Source organism: Lissotriton vulgaris, chromosome 4_1 (genome assembly GCF_964263255.1).
Source record: "Lissotriton vulgaris chromosome 4_1, aLisVul1.2, whole genome shotgun sequence".
Classification (NCBI taxonomy): Eukaryota; Metazoa; Chordata; class Amphibia; order Caudata; family Salamandridae; genus Lissotriton; species Lissotriton vulgaris.
In genome coordinates this window covers 1,954,187,783-1,954,210,330 of record NC_141691.1, presented here as the reverse complement: position 1 = coordinate 1,954,210,330, position 22,548 = coordinate 1,954,187,783, and the positions used below count along the sequence as shown (strand labels likewise).

Below are 22,548 nucleotides of genomic sequence, written 5' to 3'. Positions count from 1 at the left end.
TCCTCTTCCTCTACATCTACTTGAGGAGCTCCAGTGGTGGAGGCTTCCTCATCTACTAGGATGATAGGGGCAGGGGGGTCTACAGTGTCATCCTCTGAAGGATGGCCTCCTTCAGCATTCCCTGTGGGGTTTGCTTTAGAGGTCTTTAGAGCTTCAGACTGATCCAAGAGCTCTCTTAGGTGGTCTGCAGTAGGGGAAGGCCCTGTCTTCAGACCCCTTAAGACACAAAGCTGTCTTAATTCCTTAAAGGGAAAAATAGCAAACTGGGATGGTGCCCTTGGAGGGTCACTCTCAACAGGAGTAAGTCCACTGGACCCCTCTGTTCCAGACATTGCTCTAGTGTGGGTGGATGTGTTGCAATCTACCTACACTGGTGTTTACCTACTAAACCTATCTAGTAGTTGTAGCTAGGGTGTGCTACTCCCTTTGCTCTACAACAACTAAGTTCAGTAGAACTTATGTATACTAGTCTTGTTTTATATGTACCTAGCAGGTACCTGTATGATCTTTCAAATGATAATCTCAAAGATTGTAATGGTAAAACAACAGCAAGCTCAGATCCCAATCCGCTGCTCACCAATGTGAGAAGTTGGCCTGGTATATAATGCTCACTAATTCTAGTGATCACTTTGTACCATGCCAAGCAACCCTTATGATGATGGTTGTAATTCAACCTTGGAGACCAGTTATCCTAGTGGTAACGTGGACAAAGCAGTCTTAGGCTAAACTCTGAAAGGCATGTGAAGCCAGCTGTTATACCATACACAACCCCCTTGAATACCAAATGAAAGGGACACCACACAGATATATATTGAAAATATATATTGATTTATTAACTATTAAAATCCCCTGGACTCTTTATGAGCACAGAAGCACAAGCGTTAAATCACAAGACAGTTTAAAATACACAAAAGTTGCACAATATGGATGAGCCCTAGGGGCCACCTAAACCATATACTAAATAAGTGGTATAAGAGATACCTAAAGGAAAGTGAAGAGGCCTAGGGCCTTGGGAATCGCTGGAGCTATTCAAGACTGGAGTTAACTAAGTCGGGAAAGGCCCACGGGACTCGGGTGCAGTGTTCAAAGTGCACGCACTTCTCAATACAAAGTCTATGGTGCGTAAAAAGCACAAAGTTAGAAAGTTAGGAACCTTCCGAGTGACCTACGGAGCTGAAACTTAAAACACAGGCCCTTGGGATGTGTACCAGTGCAGGAGCACCGGCGGAGCTGAGTTACCTCACCCACAGGAAGCGGGTGCACAGGGTCGAAGATGTGTCGGGTTTCGTCACGCTGGTCGATGGTGCTTGGAGCTGAAGATGCTGCAGGCGGCTCGATGAGAAGAGTTCCGGTGGATCCAAGGGTGGATCAGAAGAGTTGAAGACCTGAAAGCAGAGGGGACAGTGTTCAAAGTCACTAGCCAGTGACTGCCCTGGAACCAGAGTGGAACCAGGCGATATCGGGTGCAAACAGGCGTTGTCGGGTAGCTTCTTTCTGCAGCCACGTGGATACCCGGGGTCGAGGACGTCCAGGAGTCGGTCACGAGCTGTCCCACGTAGGCTTCTCGCTGTTGGCGGTGTCGGCGACCTGATCGGAGCAAACAGGCCTTGGCAAATGCAAGCCACGCAGAAGGTGAAAGATGCTGTTCACTCGGACCAGCAAGGTCAGAGCGGGTGCTCCTTTTCACAGGAGCTTGGGTAGGTCTGGAGCAACCAGACCTGCTGTTTAAATCTTCGGGTTCGTCGCCAAGATGGCCGCTGACCACGTGGATAGTGGCCGGGATGGCGCGTCGAGTGGCACGGTGCAAAAGGGCCCCACGCAGATCGTGGAGATGCTGGGGGGCTGATCTTCGGTGCAAGGGCTGCTCGGTGGTGGGGGTTCTCAATCCCCAAAGCACAACGTCGAGGATGCCTCAGAAGCTGCGCAGTCAGCTTTACGAGTGTCTTCCAAGAGGTCCGGTCCCACGTCACTCGGTGCCTCCACGGGTCCCTTCTTCGCAGGGACTGTGGATCGGGCTTTGAGAGGTCTGGGAGTCTGGTTCTTGTCGGGCTCTGGGCTCGGTCTCCGGCGGGAGGCGGCGGCAAAGCAGACGTCGAGTTGCTGGTTGGTACCTGTGTTCACAGGGTGGTCACTCCTTGGCCACAAGGGAGATTCTTCTTCAGTCTTCTGTGCAGCAGAATGTCGAAGTCCAGTCTTCTTCTTAGTTTTAAGTTGATTTCGGGATGATCTGCTGTGCAATGGCACTGCTCCCCCTCTTATTCCCAAACTGGGGGTGGATCACCTACTAGGTCCCTCCTCTGGGTGGAACCAGGAAGGGGGGCGGTTACACCCCCTTTCCTTTGTCCAGCTCCGCGCCAGGACTGGGGCTGGAAGGCCCCAGAACCGGTTTGGACTGGCCTATGCACGGGGACACCTTGTGTGCCCCGGGCATGTCTGATTCTTTTCAGCCCTGTCCTACCTAATACACAAAATCCTGTCTGGGGTGGTGCTCGCACCTCCCAAGGCAGGAAACCCTTTGTCCAGGCCACCATCTGCCGAGTTTCGGTCAGCAGCAGGAGGCCAGACTTGTGTCTGTGGTGGCAGCGTCCATTTTGTGAAGCTGAGGCTCTGTTTAACTTTAACCGGGGTTAAGGCTACACACATGTCGTGTCCCTCTAGAAGGGTGGAATGCTATCCCCGTCGCCAGAATTGGCGAGGGGATAGTATTCCAATTCGTATGACACCTTACTCGACATGTTTTGATAAAGCCAAACCAAAGATAGCATTTAACCGCGAGGATTATAATGCACTTAAGAGTATATGGTATGGCAATATCCCGGAACGGCTTAGGGAGTTGTTCCCGACAGCTGCAGACAGGCTCAGCTCATGCCAGAGCACCATCTCACATATTTCCAAGCACTCTGCCTCCAGGATTGATGAGGCCTTCCATAGGAGTGGCTGATAGGAACATATGTGTCCAGTTTAGGGTTAGGCACAGACATACTGTACCTAAGTAAGAGGTGGTTACACCGACTTACCCCAGCTGAGTGATCAGCCAGTTGTGTCAAATATGGAGGCCAGGCCAGGGGTGGCACAATACGTGCTGCAGCCCCTGGTAGGCCTTGGATACACCTATGCCCTGGGCACCTAGGGTGCACTATTACAGGGGCTCATAAGGTGAACCAGTTCCAATTGTGTTATGCACCTAAGGTACATGGAGTCCATTTTAAGGAGAGAGCAATCAGCCTGGGGCCCTGAATAGCAGGATCCCAGGCCAACTAAGTCAAAAACCAGCTAAACACCAGGCAAAAAGTTTGGGGGTAACCATAGTCAGATATCCACCTTCCTACAGTCATACTAGAACATCCTTTTCTGAAAGTTATCTCCTAGTCTGCATTTCTCTGGGGAAATGTTGAAGTGACAGAATGACAAGTCCGGCCCTTTGCTGCATTCCATTGTGGGTACTTCTCTGTGGCCTGTGTACCCACACCAGTCACAGTCCTGTAGGCATGGTGCATCAATAAATATATATGTGTGTTTGTGTGTTTATATATGTTCATGCATGTGATTATTTATATTTAGACATATATATATATGTGTGTGTGTGTGTATGTGTATATATATATATATATTCCATAAAATTCCAAGTTAGACGCGCACTCAGAGGTAAAGTGTACACAGTGTCGCTTTATTTGCTGTTACGCGTTTCGGAAGCCAAAACTCCCTTGCTCACACAGCAAGCCATTAGCTTTCCACCAGTTACATACACACTGCGTGATAGCCATAGAAACAGGACTGTACATATTTCATTTTGGCTGACATCTTTGAGTGTACTTGTTCTACAATGTTCTTGTACACACAATGTCTCCTTTTACACAACCACTTATCCATGAAAGTGATTAAGTACATTTCATAATTATTCATTATGTCACATTTCGTTCCCCACAGTGGCTGATTGTGCAGTTACTGTTTCTAAACCCCTCTTCTTTCGCCTAGTGGCTTAATTAGGGTTCAATGTCTCTGGTTAAAGCTTTATCTTTAAAAACAAAAAAAAGTGCCAAAAACGTGAACTATAAGTGAAGAAATTTCTACTTAGTGAAGAAGTCTTCTACTCTATTTTCCCGTGAATCTTCTGGGTGACAGGCTCAATTCCTCGTGAAGTGCACGTGATCCCTAATATATCATCTTGATTCCGCCTGTTAGAGTAAAACAAAAATTAAAATTACAATCTTATTCTCATTAAAAACATATTTCCAGCTTAGATATTTTAAACCAACATTACTTCATTGTGACAAACATGCATGGGTTTTACGTTTCATAGGTACAGGAATCATACTTTGTTTTTTCATGAATCATATAGATGAGCTACCAATTCCTCATGGTCATTGTGCCCATTCGGTTGTCGTGTTTCTAGTTCTAGAATCCATTTTGACTCTTTTTTCCTCAACTGCATCTCTCTGTTACCCCCACTCTGATTTTGCCTCACCTGTTCGATTGCAAAGTATGTTATCAAATTGCAATTCGATCTGTGATGTTGCGCAAAGTGTCTTGCGACTGGGTATTGAGGGTCCTGATTTGTGATTGCCCTTAGATGTTGCATCACCCTATTCTTGGCCATGACTGTTGTGCTGCCCACATATCTTTTTTTACACGGACATTCAAGCACGTATACCACATGTGTAGAGCTGCACGTAAGGAATTGTGTTATCTTTCTTTTGGTCTTTCCATGAGGGAGATCGAAGTCTTTTCTCATAGGGCTATACTTGCAGGCTTTACAGTGCCCGCACGGAAAGAAACCTGCCAGATTGTGTTGGTTCCTATCCTTGTAGTCTGTGATGTCTCCCTTCGTGAGTATGTCCCTCAGACTATGACTTTTCCTGTAGGTAATGGCTGGTCTAGTGCTTAACTCAGGGCCAATGATAGGATCACTTTTAAGGATGTTCCAATTTTTTGCAATTATTTTCCTTACTTTGTGAGACCCTCTATTGAATGTTAGAATTACCCTGGTGGTATCATTTCCTTGGTCTTCCCTCTCTTTGGTTATTAAGGTGCTTTCCCTTGTTACATTTTCCATCTTTGCCAGGGCTCTATCTAGAACCCACTTGGGGTAACCCCTTTCTTTGAATCTCTGTATCATATTTCCACTTCCTTGTTTGTAGTCCTCTGTGCTAGAACAATTTCTCCTTGCTCTTAGCAGTTCCCCATAGGGGATGCTCCATTTTAAGGTGTCAGGGTGACTGCTAAGAGCATGGAGGACACTATTGCCTGCTGTTTCCTTCCTGAACAACTTTGTTCTTAAACGGTCACCTTCTGCTCTTACTTCTACGTCTAAATATTCAACCTTGTGTCTGTCCTTTTGATGAGTAAGTTTTATATTGTACTCATTGGTGTTTAAAAGTTTCACAAATTCATCCGCTTCTGCATCATTTCCACTCCACACTACAAAAAGGTCATCTATATACCTTAGCCATACTATGACTCTTTCGAATGCCTGTCTGTACTGAGGGTCATTTTGTATCTCCTCTTCCCATTTTCCCAAGAACAAATTCGCAAAGCTCGGCGCAAAGCTCGTACCCATACAAGTTCCAGTTGTTTGCTTGTACAGTTCACCATTAAACATAAATACATTATTCTCCAAACATATTCTTATCATTTCCCTTAGCATCCTTGTATGCTCTAGGTACATTATGTTCCGTTTTTTCAGATAATGCATGCATGCCTCTATACCATGTTCATGTTCAATGACTGTGTACAATGAGTTTACATCCATTGTTATTAACATGTACTCAGCTTTCCAATTTATGGTGTCAATCTTTTTTAGAAAATCTTGGGTATCCTTCACATAGGAAGGTAGCTCCTTTACATGTTCCTGGAGGAAGAATTCAACATATTTTGACACATTTTCATACACACTACCTATGGATGACACTATGGGTCTCCCTGGTGGTATAAGTGGGTTCTTATGTATTTTGGGAAGAAAGTAGATTATTGGCAGTTTAGGATAATCTTTTTTCAAGAAAGTAAACTCCTCCCAAGATAGGAGACCTTCCTCCTGCCACTTGCTCAGGTTAGACCACATAGTTAGGATGTTATTTTTGTATATGCTACCATTACTTTTACAGTAATAGTTTTCATTGTTTAGTTGTCTTGCTGCCTCTGCTATATACGCCTCCCGATCTTGTATCACCACATTTCCCCCTTTATCTGCTGGGCGTATTATAATGGAGGAATCATTTGCTAGGGATTCAATGGCTTTCTTTTGTTTTACATTTAGGTTGAAACCTCCTCCCTTTCCCCTTGGGCAATGCTTGTATTCCATTAGTGCCTTGGTTGTTACATCATGAAAAGAGTCTACGTTATCATGTGGGAGATTAGGAAAGAACACAGATTTGGGTTTAAAACTAGTCATGGCAGCTCTATCTGTAGTTAAGTTCAGTGATTCTGTGCCCCCCTCCCGGATGTATGTTCCTGTATTGTCTCCTTCATATAGCAGGTCCTGCGCTATTTGGATGGCATTCGCGTCTCCCACCTCTAATAAGGGCTGACTCGGGGGTATGGGTTCCTGTGTATTCCAGTTACTAGTGTTGTTCTTGAGAGCATGCCATTATTTTAGTTTTAATTTTCTTATGAACCGGAATATATCAATTCTGGTCTCACTGTAGTTGAATATTTCTGTCGGACAAAATGAGAGACCCAAACTCAAAGTTTTCTTTTCAACGTCCGTTAACTCTCTACTCGATAAATTTACTATAGTTTTGTTTACCATTTCATTGTTCTCCATTATTGGTTGCGTTTCTTGTAGCCCCCACGCCTGGTTCCCACTGGCTCGCGTACCACTTCTTTTCCTGAATTAATGAATAATTATGAAATGTACTTAATCACTTTCATGGATAAGTGGTTGTGTAAAAGGAGACATTGTGTGTACAAGAACATTGTAGAACAAGTACACTCAAAGATGTCAGCCAAAATGAAATATGTACAGTCCTGTTTCTATGGCTATCACGCAGTGTGTATGTAACTGGTGGAAAGCTAATGGCTTGCTGTGTGAGCAAGGGAGTTTTGGCTTCCGAAACGCGTAACAGCAAATAAAGCGACACTGTGTACACTTTACCTCTGAGTGCGCGTCTAACTTGGAATTTTATGGAAAATAATTGACTGGCGGGGCTCTGCCAGCCGTGAACGCGCCACCGGACTGTGGGAGGTTCCGCCGTGAAAGAGCCGTGGAAAGTAAGCAGCTGAACTTGGTGGAACTGCCGGCCCACATCGAGGGAATCGAGTCGCCGGGAAAGAAGCGTGAGCGATGCCTGTGTGAGACAACAAGCGGAGAAGCCCTTAACAGCCTGACTGAACATCCCGAAGGTAAGCCCAGATTTCGAAGCTGGAACTTCGAAGACTCAGCGTGGAGACGCGAAGCCTTTCGAAGGAAAAGCCGAGAAGGCGGGGGAGCCGATGGGTGTTTAAGCACGGGAGGAGCGAAAGGGTACCGAAGGGCTAAGAACGGTACGAAGAACGAAAAGACGGCAAAACGCTTGCAACGCGCAGTTAAGAAAGTATTAATTGTGAAAGTCTCGACAGAACTTTAAACAGGGCATCCGGAACTCCGGACTACGGAGGGAGGCTAAGTGGCACATAACGCTTTAAGGAAAAGATCTATAAAGACTGTAAACGTGAACACACGATCATGAAGCTAGGAGATAGCAACCCTAGCGTCTGATCACTTTAATTTCCAGCCCAATAGACTGAAGTTGTGACAAACTTTAAAACACTCGTGAAGGAACAAAGAATGGACGAGGACGCGCAACGCAGACGCGTGGCCCAGACACTACTGGCTAGAGCACCGGGAAAAGGGCAGCAAGTGGGAGCCCAGAAGCAAGTGGAAACCTCATTAATAGGGAAATTAAGAAAATATGAAAAACTAAAGAAGAATGAAACATCTAAATGGTGGGAGGCAGTGTCTCTACAAGACTATGTAGACAAAAACATGATCCCAAGAGGACTTAGAATATACATAACACCCTCTCATGAGTCTCCCAACCCACGCATGCTGGAAGAGTGGTTTGAAAATTCAACAAGCAGCTCTAAAACAATGTTATGTATACTGGTGAAATACGCCTGGGAGGATAGAGAGAGAATTCTCAAAGAAATACTGGAAATAGAGGAAGAACTCAGCAATGAGAGTGACCAAACAAGTGTAAAGAAATACAAGGAGGAAATGAAAGCCAGACTGGTCCAGTATGAAGAAGATATAAAACTGAGAAAACAAAGAAAACTGCATAGAGAATGCAATGACTATGACTCCGGGCGCATTCTAACATACAGCAAAAAGTATGACCATCTATATGACATGCAACAACCTACATCGTCCAGCAAGTCTCCCCAGAGCCAAGGAGCGGGACCAGACATAGGTACCGCAGATGGATCAGATACTGAGGGCTCCATACACAGTACAAGTACAATCGCTGAGATGGAAATAATTACCTCTAAACCGACGTATTTAGACGAATTCCGAGCGCTGAAGAGGGGGCGGCAGTCGGGAAGATTCTCACCCCCTCCAGTACAAAGAGGAAGAGGCACGAGAGGGAGGCCCCGGGGGAAAGCAAGAGGAGCCGGAAGAGGGACGGACGAAGCAAACAACGTAGGAAAAGAAGGAAACAAAGGAAGAGGAAGAGAAAAAGAAGTGGTACGCGAGCCAGTGGGAACCAGGCGTGGGGGCTACAAGAAACGCCAACAATAATGGAGAACAATGAAATGGTAAACAAAACTATAGTAAATTTATCGAGTAGAGAGTTAACGGACGTTGAAAAGAAAACTTTGAGTTTGGGTCTCTCATTTTGTCCGACAGAAATATTCAACTACAGTGAGACCAGAATTGATATATTCCGGTTCATAAGAAAATTAAAACTAAAAAAATGGCATGCTCTCAAGAACAACACTAGTAACTGGAATACACAGGAACCCATACCCCCGAGTCAGCCCTTATTAGAGGTGGGAGACGCGAATGCCATCCAAATAGCGCAGGACCTGCTATATGAAGGAGACAATACAGGAACATACATCCGGGAGGGGGGCACAGAATCACTGAACGTAACTACAGATAGAGCTGCCATGACTAGTTTTAAACCCAAATCTGTGTTCTTTCCTAATCTCCCACATGATAACGTAGACACTTTTCATGATGTAACAACCAAGGCACTAATGGAATACAAGCATTGCCCAAGGGGAAAGGGAGGAGGTTTCAACCTAAATGTAAAACAAAAGAAAGCCATTGAATCCCTAGCAAATGATCCCTCCATTATAATACGCCCAGCAGATAAAGGGGGAAATGTAGTGATACAAGTTCGGGAGGCGTATATAGCAGAGGCAGCAAGACAACTAAACAATGAAAACTATTACTGTAAAAGTAATGGTAGCATATACAAAAATAACATCCTAACTATGTGGTCTAACCTGAGCAAGTGGCAGGAGGAAGGTCTCCTATCTTGGGAGGAGTTTACTTTCTTGAAAAAAGATTATCCTAAATTGCCAATAATCTACTTTCTTCCCAAAATACATAAGAACCCACTTATACCACCAGGGAGACCCATAGTGTCATCCATAGGTAGTGTGTATGAAAATGTGTCAAAATATGTTGAATTCTTCCTCCAGGAACATGTAAAGGAGCTACCTTCCTATGTGAAGGATACCCAAGATTTTCTAAAAAAGATTGACACCATAAATTGGAAAGCTGAGTACATGTTAATAACAATGGATGTAAACTCATTGTACACAGTCATTGAACATGAACATGGTATAGAGGCATGCATGCATTATCTGAAAAAACGGAACATAATGTACCTAGAGCATACAAGGATGCTAAGGGAAATGATAAGAATATGTTTGGAGAATAATGTATTTATGTTTAATGGTGAACTGTACAAGCAAACAACTGGAACTTGTATGGGTACGAGCTTTGCGCCGAGCTTTGCGAATTTGTTCTTGGGAAAATGGGAAGAGGAGATACAAAATGACCCCCAGTACAGACAGGCATTCGAAAGAGTCATAGTATGGCTAAGGTATATAGATGACCTTTTTGTAGTGTGGAGTGGAAATGATGCAGAAGCGGATGAATTTGTGAAACTTTTAAACACCAATGAGTACAATATAAAACTTACTCATCAAAAGGACAGACACAAGGTTGAATATTTAGACGTAGAAGTAAGAGCAGAAGGTGACCGTTTAAGAACAAAGTTGTTCAGGAAGGAAACAGCAGGCAATAGTGTCCTCCATGCTCTTAGCAGTCACCCTGACACCTTAAAATGGAGCATCCCCTATGGGGAACTGCTAAGAGCAAGGAGAAATTGTTCTAGCACAGAGGAGTACAAACAAGAAAGTGGAAATATGATACAGAGATTCAAAGAAAGGGGTTACCCCAAGTGGGTTCTAGATAGAGCCCTGGCAAAGATGGAAAATGTAACAAGGGAAAGCACCTTAATAACCAAAGAGAGGGAAGACCAAGGGAATGATACCACCAGGGTAATTCTAACATTCAATAGAGGGTCTCACAAAGTAAGGAAAATAATTGCAAAAAATTGGAACATCCTTAAAAGTGATCCTATCATTGGCCCTGAGTTAAGCACTAGACCAGCCATTACCTACAGGAAAAGTCATAGTCTGAGGGACATACTCACGAAGGGAGACATCACAGACTACAAGGATAGGAACCAACACAATCTGGCAGGTTTCTTTCCGTGCGGGCACTGTAAAGCCTGCAAGTATAGCCCTATGAGAAAAGACTTCGATCTCCCTCATGGAAAGACCAAAAGAAAGATAACACAATTCCTTACGTGCAGCTCTACACATGTGGTATACGTGCTTGAATGTCCGTGTAAAAAAAGATATGTGGGCAGCACAACAGTAATGGCCAAGAATAGGGTGATGCAACATCTAAGGGCAATCACAAATCAGGACCCTCAATACCCAGTCGCAAGACACTTTGCGCAACATCACAGATCGAATTGCAATTTGATAACATACTTTGCAATCGAACAGGTGAGGCAAAATCAGAGAGGGGGTAACAGAGAGATGCAGTTGAGGAAAAAAGAGTCAAAATGGATTCTAGAACTAGAAACACGACAACCGAATAGGCACAATGACCATGAGGAATTGGTAGTTCATCTATATGATTCATGAAAAAACAAAGTATGATTCCTGTACCTATGAAACGTAAAACCCATGCATGTTTGTCACAATGAAGTAATGTTGGTTTAAAATATCTAAGCTGGAAATATGTTTTTAATGAGAATAAGATTGTAATTTTAATTTTTGTTTTACTCTAACAGGCGGAATCAAGATGATATATTAGGGATCACGTGCACTTCACGAGGAATTGAGCCTGTCACCCAGAAGATTCACGGGAAAATAGAGTAGAAGACTTCTTCACTAAGTAGAAATTTCTTCACTTATAGTTCACGTTTTTGGCACTTTTTTTTTTGTTTTTAAAGATAAAGCTTTAACCAGAGACATTGAACCCTAATTAAGCCACTAGGCGAAAGAAGAGGGGTTTAGAAACAGTAACTGCACAATCAGCCACTGTGGCGAACGAAATGTGACATAATGAATAATTATGAAATGTACTTAATCACTTTCATGGATAAGTGGTTGTGTAAAAGGAGACATTGTGTGTACAAGAACATTGTAGAACAAGTACACTCAAAGATGTCAGCCAAAATGAAATATGTACAGTCCTGTTTCTATGGCTATCACGCAGTGTGTATGTAACTGGTGGAAAGCTAATGGCTTGCTGTGTGAGCAAGGGAGTTTTGGCTTCCGAAACGCGTAACAGCAAATAAAGCGACACTGTGTACACTTTACCTCTGAGTGCGCGTCTAACTTGGAATTTTATGGAAAATAATTGACTGGCGGGGCTCTGCCAGCCGTGAACGCGCCACCGGACTGTGGGAGGTTCCGCCGTGAAAGAGCCGTGGAAAGTAAGCATATATATATATATATATATATATATATATATATACATATATATATATATATATATATATATATATATTACAAAGTGGCAGTAGTCAGTCTGTAGTTTTAGTTAGGATTCCAAGACATAGGAATTCGTCAGATTTTTCCTTCGTAATAACTTTGTCACCGTTTGACGAATTTCCACGAAACGTTACAGACCTATTCCTTTTTCTACATTGGCTGATGATGCAAGGTTTCGCGGTGATTACTTAAGGGAGTGCAAAGAAAAAAGGAGGGTCCCAAAACATGTTTTTCCACCAGTGCATTTTCCATAGACGTTTTACTCTGACGTAGCAACAAAATGGCAGAATGGATGTACTTGAAATTTAGCAGGAATATAGATTATGGGGTGAAAAGGGTGCTTTTTGTTATTTAATCTTAATTGGTTTCAGTAGTTTTTAAGTAATAAGGGACAAAAACATAGTGAGATATTGGGCTGAGGTACATGGCAATGACAAGACACAATTTTATTGGCTAATGACAGCTCTTACAAAATAAAATTGTTCACACTACACTTTAGGCCTGATTCACAAAGGTAAACTTACACTTTGTGTAATTTTCCAAGTGCTTGCTATTCACAAGGAAATTTCCAAGCAATATTTTTATGGGAACAGAGACTCTGCACTCGTAAAGATTCTACTCATAAATCCCTTTGTGAATAGCAATCCTTAACTTACACAAAGTGTACGTTTACCTTTGTGAATCAGCGCCTTTGTGTTAGATGTTGGATTTAACTGGAAATATAGCTGAAAGAAATGAGGTAGAGTTAGGGTGAAGTACTTTTATTGGTTTGTACGTTTTAAAAAAACTTTACCGGACCACTGCAATACTTCCTCAAAATTATCTAGAAAGTACTGCAATACCTCCTGAAATATACTGACATATCACAAAAGGCACTGTACTACACACCACTACATTCGAATCTATGACACGCCACTATACTATAAAACGCGCCACTTCACTCTACGACACGCCACCACTCTGCATCACTACAGTCTACAACATGCCACTGCACTGTATGACATGCCACTCCAATCTACAGTACTCTGCTTCACTGCACAGCACACCACTCCACTCAACATCACTCTACACTTCTCCACTCTACATCATGCCACTGAATTCTAAGACATGACACTCCACTCTATGACATGCCACTCCACTCTACAATATGCCACTCCTAACTACTACATGCCAATCCACTCTACGCCACTCCAATCTACGCTACGCTGAGCTAAACACTACTCCACTCTAAAACACTCTCCGACACGCCACTCTATGCCACGCCACTTCACTGTACACTACAAGACACCACTCTACTCTATGCCACTCCATTCTACAACATTCTATTTCTCTCTATGCCCCACCACTCTATGCCACTATACTCCACTCTATGATACACTATGACACACCACTCCACACAACTCAACGACATGCCACTTCACTGTGTCACTTTACTCCATTCCTCGCTACATCACTCCACTCTACTCCTCTCCATGCCAATCTAAAGCACTCTCCTCCACTCTACGGAATCCCTTCTATGCCACTCCACGTTACTTTAGTCCACTCTACTCTATGGCACACTACTCCACTCTGCTCCACTACTCCACTCCATTCTACCCCGCTCCACTGTAAGACACTGTACGTGATAATGCTTTATAACTTGCTAGTCCACTCTACTACATGCCAGAGCACTCTACGAGATGTCACTCCACTCTACGTCATGCCACTCCACTCCACACCCCTCCACTCTAAGACATGCTACAAAACCTCACTCCACTCTGCAGTGTGCAATACCATTCCATCCTACGCTACTACACTCTACAACATTCTACTCCACTCTACACCCTCAATTTACACCACACCACTCTATGACAATTTATGACTCACCACTCCACTCCACTCTACAACATGCCACACTAAGACACTGTACGACACAACACTCTCTGACATGTCAGTCCACTCTACGAAATGCCAGTCCACTCTACGACACGCCAGTCCACTCTATGAGATGTCATTCCATTCTACATCATGCTACTCCACTCTATGCCACGCCACTCTATGCTCCTTCACTCTAAGACACTATGCAAGATGACCCTCTACTTTACACCATTCCACTCTACACTACTCCAAAACACTCCACTCTATGCCACTCTACTCTACAACATTGTACTCCACTCTACACCCCCAATTTGCACAACACCACTCCATTCTATGACACTTTATGACTAACCACTCCACTCAATGACACGAAACTCCACAACAGTTGACACTACTTTACGATACACCACTCCACTCTATGACACTCTTCTCTTCTCCACTCAATGATATTTTACCCCATTCTATGCCAATCTACAACACTCCACTCTACACCACTCTATGCCACTCCACTGTATGCTACTCCACAACCATATACTCCATTTTATGACAGTCTACGCCACTCCACTCTATGACATTCTACGCCACTCCACTCTATGCCATTCTACTCCCCTCTATGGCCCTCCACTCTACAACATCCTACTCCACAGTATGCCACTCTACAACACTGTACTCCACTCTATACCACTCTATCACACTCTACTCAACTCTACGACACTCTATACAACTCCTTCTATGCCACTTCATACTTCTTTGCTCCCCTCTACTCTATGGCACACTACTCCACTCTGCTCCACTCTACTCCACTTCTCCACTTTATGCCACTCTACTCCACTGTACAACACTTAACAAGACACCAGTCCACTCCACTATACGACACACCACTCTATAACATACCACTTCTCTGAACGACACAGCACTCCACTCTACACCACTCCACTCTATGCCTCTCCACTGTAAGACACACCACTCTGATGTATGACTCACCAGTCCACTCTACGCCATTCCACTCTATTCATCACAGGCCACTCCACCATGCACCACTCCACTGTATGCCAGGACACCTTACACCACGACACTCTATGCCACAACACCCTATTCCACAGCTCTCTAAGACACAACACTGTACATCACTCTACATTACAACACTCTGAATCAAGCCACTGTACACTAAACCACTGAATGCCACTCCACTCTATAGCCTTCTACTCTACTCCATTATACAACATGCCACTTAATCCTATGAAACGCCACTCCACTCTACGATACTCCACTCCAGTCTATGACACTCCACGCCAGTACACTCTACGGCACGGCACTCCACTGTCAAACACGCCACTCCAATCTTCGACATGTCAATCCACTCTACAGACCTCTACTTTATGCCTCTGCACTGTGATACAACATTTTATCAGAAGCCACTCCACTCTACTCTAAGACACGCTACTACACTATACGCCGCTACACCTTACTCTATGACACACCACTCTACGGTATGTGACTCCATTGTATGCCTCTCCACTGTACGCCATGACACTCTATGCCACAACATCCTATGCCACAAACTCTATGTCATGACATTCTATGTCACAACACTCTTCAACACATCACTTTACTACACCCCACTCTATACCACTCCACTCTACGCCACTTCACTCTACACCACTCCTTTGTATGACACGCCACTCCACTCTACACCACTGCTGGTAAAATGCAAATGTTTTGCAACCACAATTGAGGTCACAAAACATACATACATATCGATGCGATTCGTTATTAGGAAGGGACACCCTAAACACGCACCTTCCTAATACCCAATCGCAAACCCATTGTTAGATTCGGTAACAGGTTACCAAATCGCAAAATTAGGTTTGCTGCAGCAAAAATGCAATTTTTGCGTCCGCAAATGGGCAGATTCTGCGAATCTGCCCTTTGGTGAACTCAAAAATGCTTGATACATCTGCCCCTATGTCCTCAGACTTTTTTAAAAGGTTGTATGAAAATGTACATTAGAAATACCCTACAAAAGTGTCCCGGGGGCTCAGGAAGGATTGGAGGCTCGACCACTGGAGCGGGAGGGGCCGGCTCAAAGAGAAACACTGGGTCTTTGATTAAAGGTTTTAAGGAGGGCTTTATTGTTATATACGTTTTCTTCATGAACAGGTAAGTAGTCTTTAGTCTCTGGGTTTCGCTGAATACCGCGGTGCCTTCTGGTCGTGGAAGTCTTTATCTTGATACGCCTCAACGACAGGATTCCACGTGGTACCGGAAAGAAAAGGAAATCAAGAGAAGGCGAATTACTGCCTGCAATCTGGTTGGACACATACAAGGACCGGGAGTGAGGGATACGCAAACCCCGTGAAGTGCTCCAATTAACTACGGGAGTGACGGAAGGTGCTCGTGCTCAGGTAAGGGTTTGGTTGCAGGAAGTGTTACGCCGGGGGCTGTCTCCGCCTCCCAACCCAACCCGCGACCCGGCCCCGTACCTCTTTAAGCCACGCTCCTCCCGTGGGCGCGTGGCAGGGCGACTCGTCCGACCGTTGGCCTCCTGGCTTGTCGTTTCCGTCTGCTTCTCTTCCTGGACTTGGTTCCGTGCTGCTCTTCTCCTCGATCTCCTCCTCGGGGAAAACGCCGTCCGTCCTCGATGCTGTGCTTCCTCCTTTTGTCGTCACTAGGGGCGTGACTCCACAATCCCAGCCGTCGGCCTTAAAGGAGCCGTATACATTCATACCTGATGGCCATTCCGTGTCGGGGTCTCCTTCTTCCTCATGCCACGTAGAAGACTGCGGCTGTTGAGACAAGACGCAAGGTGAAAGGGGGGTGGCGCACCACCAGTCTTTAAATTCAGATGTCTCTTGACAGTCAGACCCGTGACACACCTCCCCCCCTGGCATCTCCCGATCGGGGAGAGGAAACACCCGGGATAAAAAGTCTGCATTTGCATTGTCTCTTCCTTTGCGGTGTTGCACAGTAAATGCATAGGGTTGTAAGGACAGAAACCATCGCAACACTCGGGGGTTGTGGCTACTGTTTTGGTGCATCCATTTTAGGGGAGCGTGGTCAGTATGTAGAACAAAGGGCTTGCCCTCCAGGTAGTACTTTAATTTGTCAATTGCCCATTTGATTGCCAAGGCCTCCTTTTCGATGGTAGAGTATCGGCACTCCCTGGGGAACAATTTCCTACTGACGTATAGTATCGGATGTTCAACGCCCTCTTTGACTTGTGATAGTACCGCACCAATCCCCTGATTAGAAGCGTCCGTGGACAACACAAAGGGTTTGCTGTGATCCGGTGATATCAAAACAGGAGCCGTTGTCATCGTAGACTTAAGACGGTGAAAAGCCTGTGAGGCCTCTCTCGATGGGTTACTAAATTCCTTGGCCTTGACGTCTTTGCGGAGCAGATTGGTTAAGGGGGCTGCTAACTCTGCAAAGCCTGGAATAAAGCGCCTGTAATAACCCACCAGGCCAAGAAAGGCTCTAAGGTCCCTTTTGGTATTGGGGAACGGAACTGCTGCTATCGCTCTTACTTTTTCGCTTTGGGGAGCGATGGTTCCTTCACCCAAGACGTAGCCCAGGTATTTCACACTTTGAAAAGCTGCTCGAGATTTTCTTGCATTGATGTGTAGACCTGCTGTTTGTAGGGCTTCCAGAATGGTTTGTAAGTGTCTCAAATGTTCCTTCCAGTTCTGACTGTAAATGACTATGTCATCCAAGTAAGCTGAACTAAAGCGTGAATAGGGTTGTAAGACTTTGTTCATCAGACGCTGAAATGTTGCCGGGGCGCCGTGTAATCCGAAAGGCAGGACGGTGAACTCAAAAGCACCTTCATCGGTTACAAATGCTGTTTTCTTTCTATCCTCCTCCCGAAGGGGGACCTGCCAATACCCCTTCGTGAGGTCAATGGTGGTAATATATTTGGCGTCTCCAATTTTTTCAATCAAGTCATCGACTCGAGGAATCGGATACGTATCAAAATGCGAGACAGCATTTAATGCACGAAAGTCCATACAAAACCTTTTTGTGCCATCAGGTTTAGGAATTAAAACAATCGGGGATGACCAAGGACTCTGTGAAGGGCGTATGACTCCCAATTCGAGCATGTCTTGCACTTCTTTCCGTACAATCTCTTTTCTTGCTGCTGGAATTCGATATGGTCTTTGTTTGACCACTTCCCCAGGAAGAGTTTCGATGCAGTGCTCTGCTAACTCCGTCCTTCCTGGTAAGTCGGAAAACACTGCTTTATACGGGGTTAGAGTCTCTGTTAACTCCTGCTTTTCCTGGGGAGTCAGCTCGGGGTTCACCACCAACTGTTCTAGAGTAGAGTCATGTCGGACATCCATCTGCCCTACGAATTGTCCCACCCGGGGTAGGGGTCCCAACCACTCTTTCAAGAGATTGATGTGGTAGATTTGTGATTTGTGAGGGGTTAATCGGAGTCTATAGGTAGTGTTTCCGATTTTTTCCGTGATCTGATATGGGCCTTGCCACTCATGCTTATTCTTAGTACTGATGGAAGGCAGTAGCACTAGAGCCCATTTTCCTACATCCAGGGTTCTTAATCTTTTACCTTTGTCATACGATTTCTTGTATCTCTCATGTTGATGTTCCATGGATGTATAGGCGAGTTCTCTTAATTTACCCAGTCTAGTTCGGAGCTGAGAGGTATATTCCAACATGGATTTTTGCTCCTGGGACGTTTCGTTTTCCCACATCTCTTTGGTGATGTCTAGGAGACTCCGGGGCATCCTCCCATACAGTAACTCAAACGATGAGCATCCTAGGCTGCTTTGCTTTTGGGCTCTGATCACATAAAGGGCGATAGGTAGGAGCCGATCCCAGGCGGGCCCTTCCGCCGTCAGCATTTTCTTTAGTGTTTGCTTCAGAGTCTGGTTGTATCTTTCCACCAAACCATCAGTTTGGGGGTGATACACCGAGGTTTTCAAGTGTTTTATGTCCAATGAGGCACACACCTCCTTCATTAATTTTGAGGTGAAGGGAGTCCCCTGGTCGGTCAATACTTCTTTAGGAAATCCTACCCTGCTGAAAAGTTCCACAAATTTTTCAGCGATGGCCGCTGTAGTAGTGTTCTTTAAGGGAAAAGCCTCCACAAATCGAGTGGCATAGTCCACGATTACCAATGCATATAGAAAGCCTCTTCCCGTCTTTGGTAGGGGCCCTATCAGATCCATGCCCACTCGCTCGAAGGGGACACCAATTAAGGGCATCCTTTGTAGGGGGGCAGCCGGAGGGCGCTGTGTGTTTCTACGTTGACAGACCTCGCACCGGGCACAGAATTCTTGAACATCTTTGTAAATACCCGGCCAATAGAAGTTGCGCAGGATACAGTCAGTGGTTTTTTCCTTGCCGGCATGTCCTGCCATCAAGTGGGCATGTGCAAAGAATAGCACTTGTTCTCTGAAAGACTGGGGAACCAATAGCTGCATCTCTGCTTCTTGGTTGGCTTGTCTGTATAACAAATCGTTTTTGATCAAAAAGCGGGGGAATACTGGAGGGGTCTGATTGTCTGAGCTATGGGCGATTTCCCAGGCGTTGAAAAGGGATCTGTCTTCCGTCTGGGCAAATCTGAAACTGCGATCAATAACCCAGGGTTCGGGGGATAGGTAGGATGGTATATGCACCCCACTCCTGGTTGTGGAAAGGTGTTCCTTAAATAGGGACAGGAATTCTGGATTGTCGGTCCCCAGGATCATATCTTCGGGCAGGGAATCAACTACCCCTACGCTAACAGTACAGGGGTCCCTATCCTGCGGTGTGAGAGTGATGGAGGCCACGGGGTAAGGCTTCACGTCCCCATGGACGCACCTGATGTATACGGGAGTTTTATGATTCATCTGATCCGGGGTTACGAATCTGGACTGTACCACAGATTGCCTGCACCCTGAGTCTAACAATGCTTTCAATTGGAACCCATTCATCTTTATACTCACGTAAAACGTGCTGCCCATTTCGGCGGAATACATCACAGTCCGGGGTAGATACCCGACCTCCATGGGTTCCTCATGGCTCTTCCTTTTGGGACACAACCTGGCGATGTGGCCCCACTCGCCACATTCGAAACACTGAGGACCTTTTGTTGGAGGAACCATCATACCGGGAGGTCTGTAGGGTCGGGGAGCCTCGAGTACTGGTTTTGGCTTTTTGTCCGTTTTGATGATAGGAGTACCTTTGGAGTTTTTTTCTGGCTCCCACGGTATAGACTTGGGTTGGGCTCTGGCATATTGGGATGCCATCTCAATGGCTTGTTCTACGGTCAGGCCGACATGCTGTTTGAGCCAACGCTGGGTCGCATAGGGTAACGCCTCCATAAACTGCTCTACATAGATTTTATTCAGTATTTCTTCCTTGGTACAGACATCAGGGCGAAGCCATTTGTCAGCCGCCATTTTTAGCCTGAAGAACAGTGTTTTCGGGTTTTCCCCAGGAACCCCTTTTTCTTTTCGGAAACGGACCCTATAGGCCTCCTGGTCCAAACCTAGATGGTCCAATATGACCATTTTAATGGTCGCATATGGGGTTGTCCCCAGGGGATTCGCCGCTTGATATGCAGATTGGGCTTCGGCAGTCAGTAGAGGGGCGAGAAAGAACGGCCATTTTTCTTCGGGCCAGCTCATAGCCCGAGCCGCCCTTTCAAAGTTTACCAAAAAGGCGTCAGGATCCTCACCGGGTACATATTTTTGGAGGGCCATCCCTGACGGATGTGGCGTGTGTACACGTCCTTCGCCCGTGGCCGCCTGTTGGACAGAGGGTATGGACTTAAGACCCTCTACGTGTGCGGTCATTGTTTTAGTAAAAAGTTCTCGGTCCGCTTGAGCAATGGACAGCTGGTTCTCCACGGCCCATCCTAACTTCTCCTGCCCTTTTATGAGGTGGTCGATCAGGGTCTCCATCTTGATCTCTCTGATGGATGATGAAGTAGATCCCACTTCTGACACCACTTGTCCCGGGGGCTCAGGAAGGATTGGAGGCTCGACCACTGGAGCGGGAGGGGCCGGCTCAAAGAGAAACACTGGGTCTTTGATTAAAGGTTTTAAGGAGGGCTTTATTGTTATATACGTTTTCTTCATGAACAGGTAAGTAGTCTTTAGTCTCTGGGTTTCGCTGAATACCGCGGTGCCTTCTGGTCGTGGAAGTCTTTATCTTGATACGCCTCAACGACAGGATTCCACGTGGTACCGGAAAGAAAAGGAAATCAAGAGAAGGCGAATTACTGCCTGCAATCTGGTTGGACACATACAAGGACCGGGAGTGAGGGATACGCAAACCCCGTGAAGTGCTCCAATTAACTACGGGAGTGACGGAAGGTGCTCGTGCTCAGGTAAGGGTTTGGTTGCAGGAAGTGTTACGCCGGGGGCTGTCTCCGCCTCCCAACCCAACCCGCGACCCGGCCCCGTACCTCTTTAAGCCACGCTCCTCCCGTGGGCGCGTGGCAGGGCGACTCGTCCGACCGTTGGCCTCCTGGCTTGTCGTTTCCGTCTGCTTCTCTTCCTGGACTTGGTTCCGTGCTGCTCTTCTCCTCGATCTCCTCCTCGGGGAAAACGCCGTCCGTCCTCGATGCTGTGCTTCCTCCTTTTGTCGTCACTAGGGGCGTGACTCCACAATCCCAGCCGTCGGCCTTAAAGGAGCCGTATACATTCATACCTGATGGCCATTCCGTGTCGGGGTCTCCTTCTTCCTCATGCCACGTAGAAGACTGCGGCTGTTGAGACAAGACGCAAGGTGAAAGGGGGGTGGCGCACCACCAGTCTTTAAATTCAGATGTCTCTTGACAGTCAGACCCGTGACAAAAAGAAAGATAAAATACATTTTACTTCTCCTTGATATCAACATACAAATATAAAAAACAATGTTTGGACCACACTGTCAACCCAGTAATGATCTCAGGCTGCCCCAAAATTATTTCATCCTTTGGGTGAACAGAGCACATTGTACAGAGGGCAGAATGAAGTGTATTTCACATTTTTCGAATACCTTAGGGCGGAAATCATGGGTCTCATTTAAAATTTAAATGAATGTGTACTCTGGCGAAAATATCATGGAGTGTCTACGCTCTCTCTTTAGAGTCAGACGGATCATCATGTTTCTGCTGGTTGAAACTAGACTGATAGCTTGACGGACTCAGGGTCGTCAGTGTAAGTAGATCAGACTGTTCTCTCTATTTAGGGCACATGGTCCGATGTATGTTTTTTATTTTAGGGCCACCATATAAAGCCTAGTGGTTCCGAAGAGAAACAAATGAAAAATTACTCCCAGCACCCTAGGAGAAAACTTCTACGATGTCATGGTCATTAGTATTTGTTTTTCAAAACCAAGTTCCTACTTTAGGAGGTTGCGTTTTGAAAAACAAGCAAGTTTGCGGAGAGGACTCTTTAAACTTGGAGGCTGCTCCTCAAACAATCAGTACCTTCAGAGGAGCTGTAATCTGCCAGGGCAGTGGAGTACATCACTTTACCTTCCTAAAAGAACAGAGAGTACAACTCTCTAGGTTCACAAATAAGACATCCCTCAGAGCATCGGAATTCATTAGAAGATCAACTGTAACTCCCAAGCCAGAACTCTGGGTACATTTTGGTAAATTAACAATATTAAAACTATCTTTCAATAATTCCACACATGACAAAGGCTGGATCATAGACTCAGTGTACTGGAAAGAATTGGTTAAATAGATAG

The 22,548-nt window shown here is 45.4% G+C and overlaps 2 protein-coding genes across 2 annotated transcripts in view; one reads left to right on the top strand and one right to left on the bottom strand.

Moving 5' to 3' along the window:
- The window catches only part of GPR20 (G protein-coupled receptor 20), a 153,884-nt gene that overhangs the window by 115,025 nt on the left and 16,311 nt on the right, over positions 1-22,548 (top strand). The gene's annotated exons all lie outside the window — the stretch shown is intronic.
- On the bottom strand, positions 16,290-20,945 carry LOC147724749 (uncharacterized). Its single transcript, XM_086918107.1, has 2 exons — positions 19,809-20,945; positions 16,290-16,646 (listed from the first exon to the last, which is right to left on the bottom strand). The coding sequence occupies exons 1-2, from the start codon at positions 20,943-20,945 to the stop codon at positions 16,290-16,292; spliced, it is 1,494 nt and encodes a 497-aa protein (XP_086774233.1).

What these genes read in the sequence shown, in the direction of transcription:
- LOC147724749 (XM_086918107.1), bottom strand. Translation starts at nt 20,945, where the DNA reads ATGAAGAAAACGTATATAACAATAAAGCCCTCCTTAAAACCTTTAATC. An exon ending in AAATGGGCAGCACGTTTTAC is followed by an intron (nt 16,647 to 19,808) that starts GTGAGTATAAAG and finishes TTGTCTCAACAG; the next exon opens with CCGCAGTCTTCTACGTGGCA.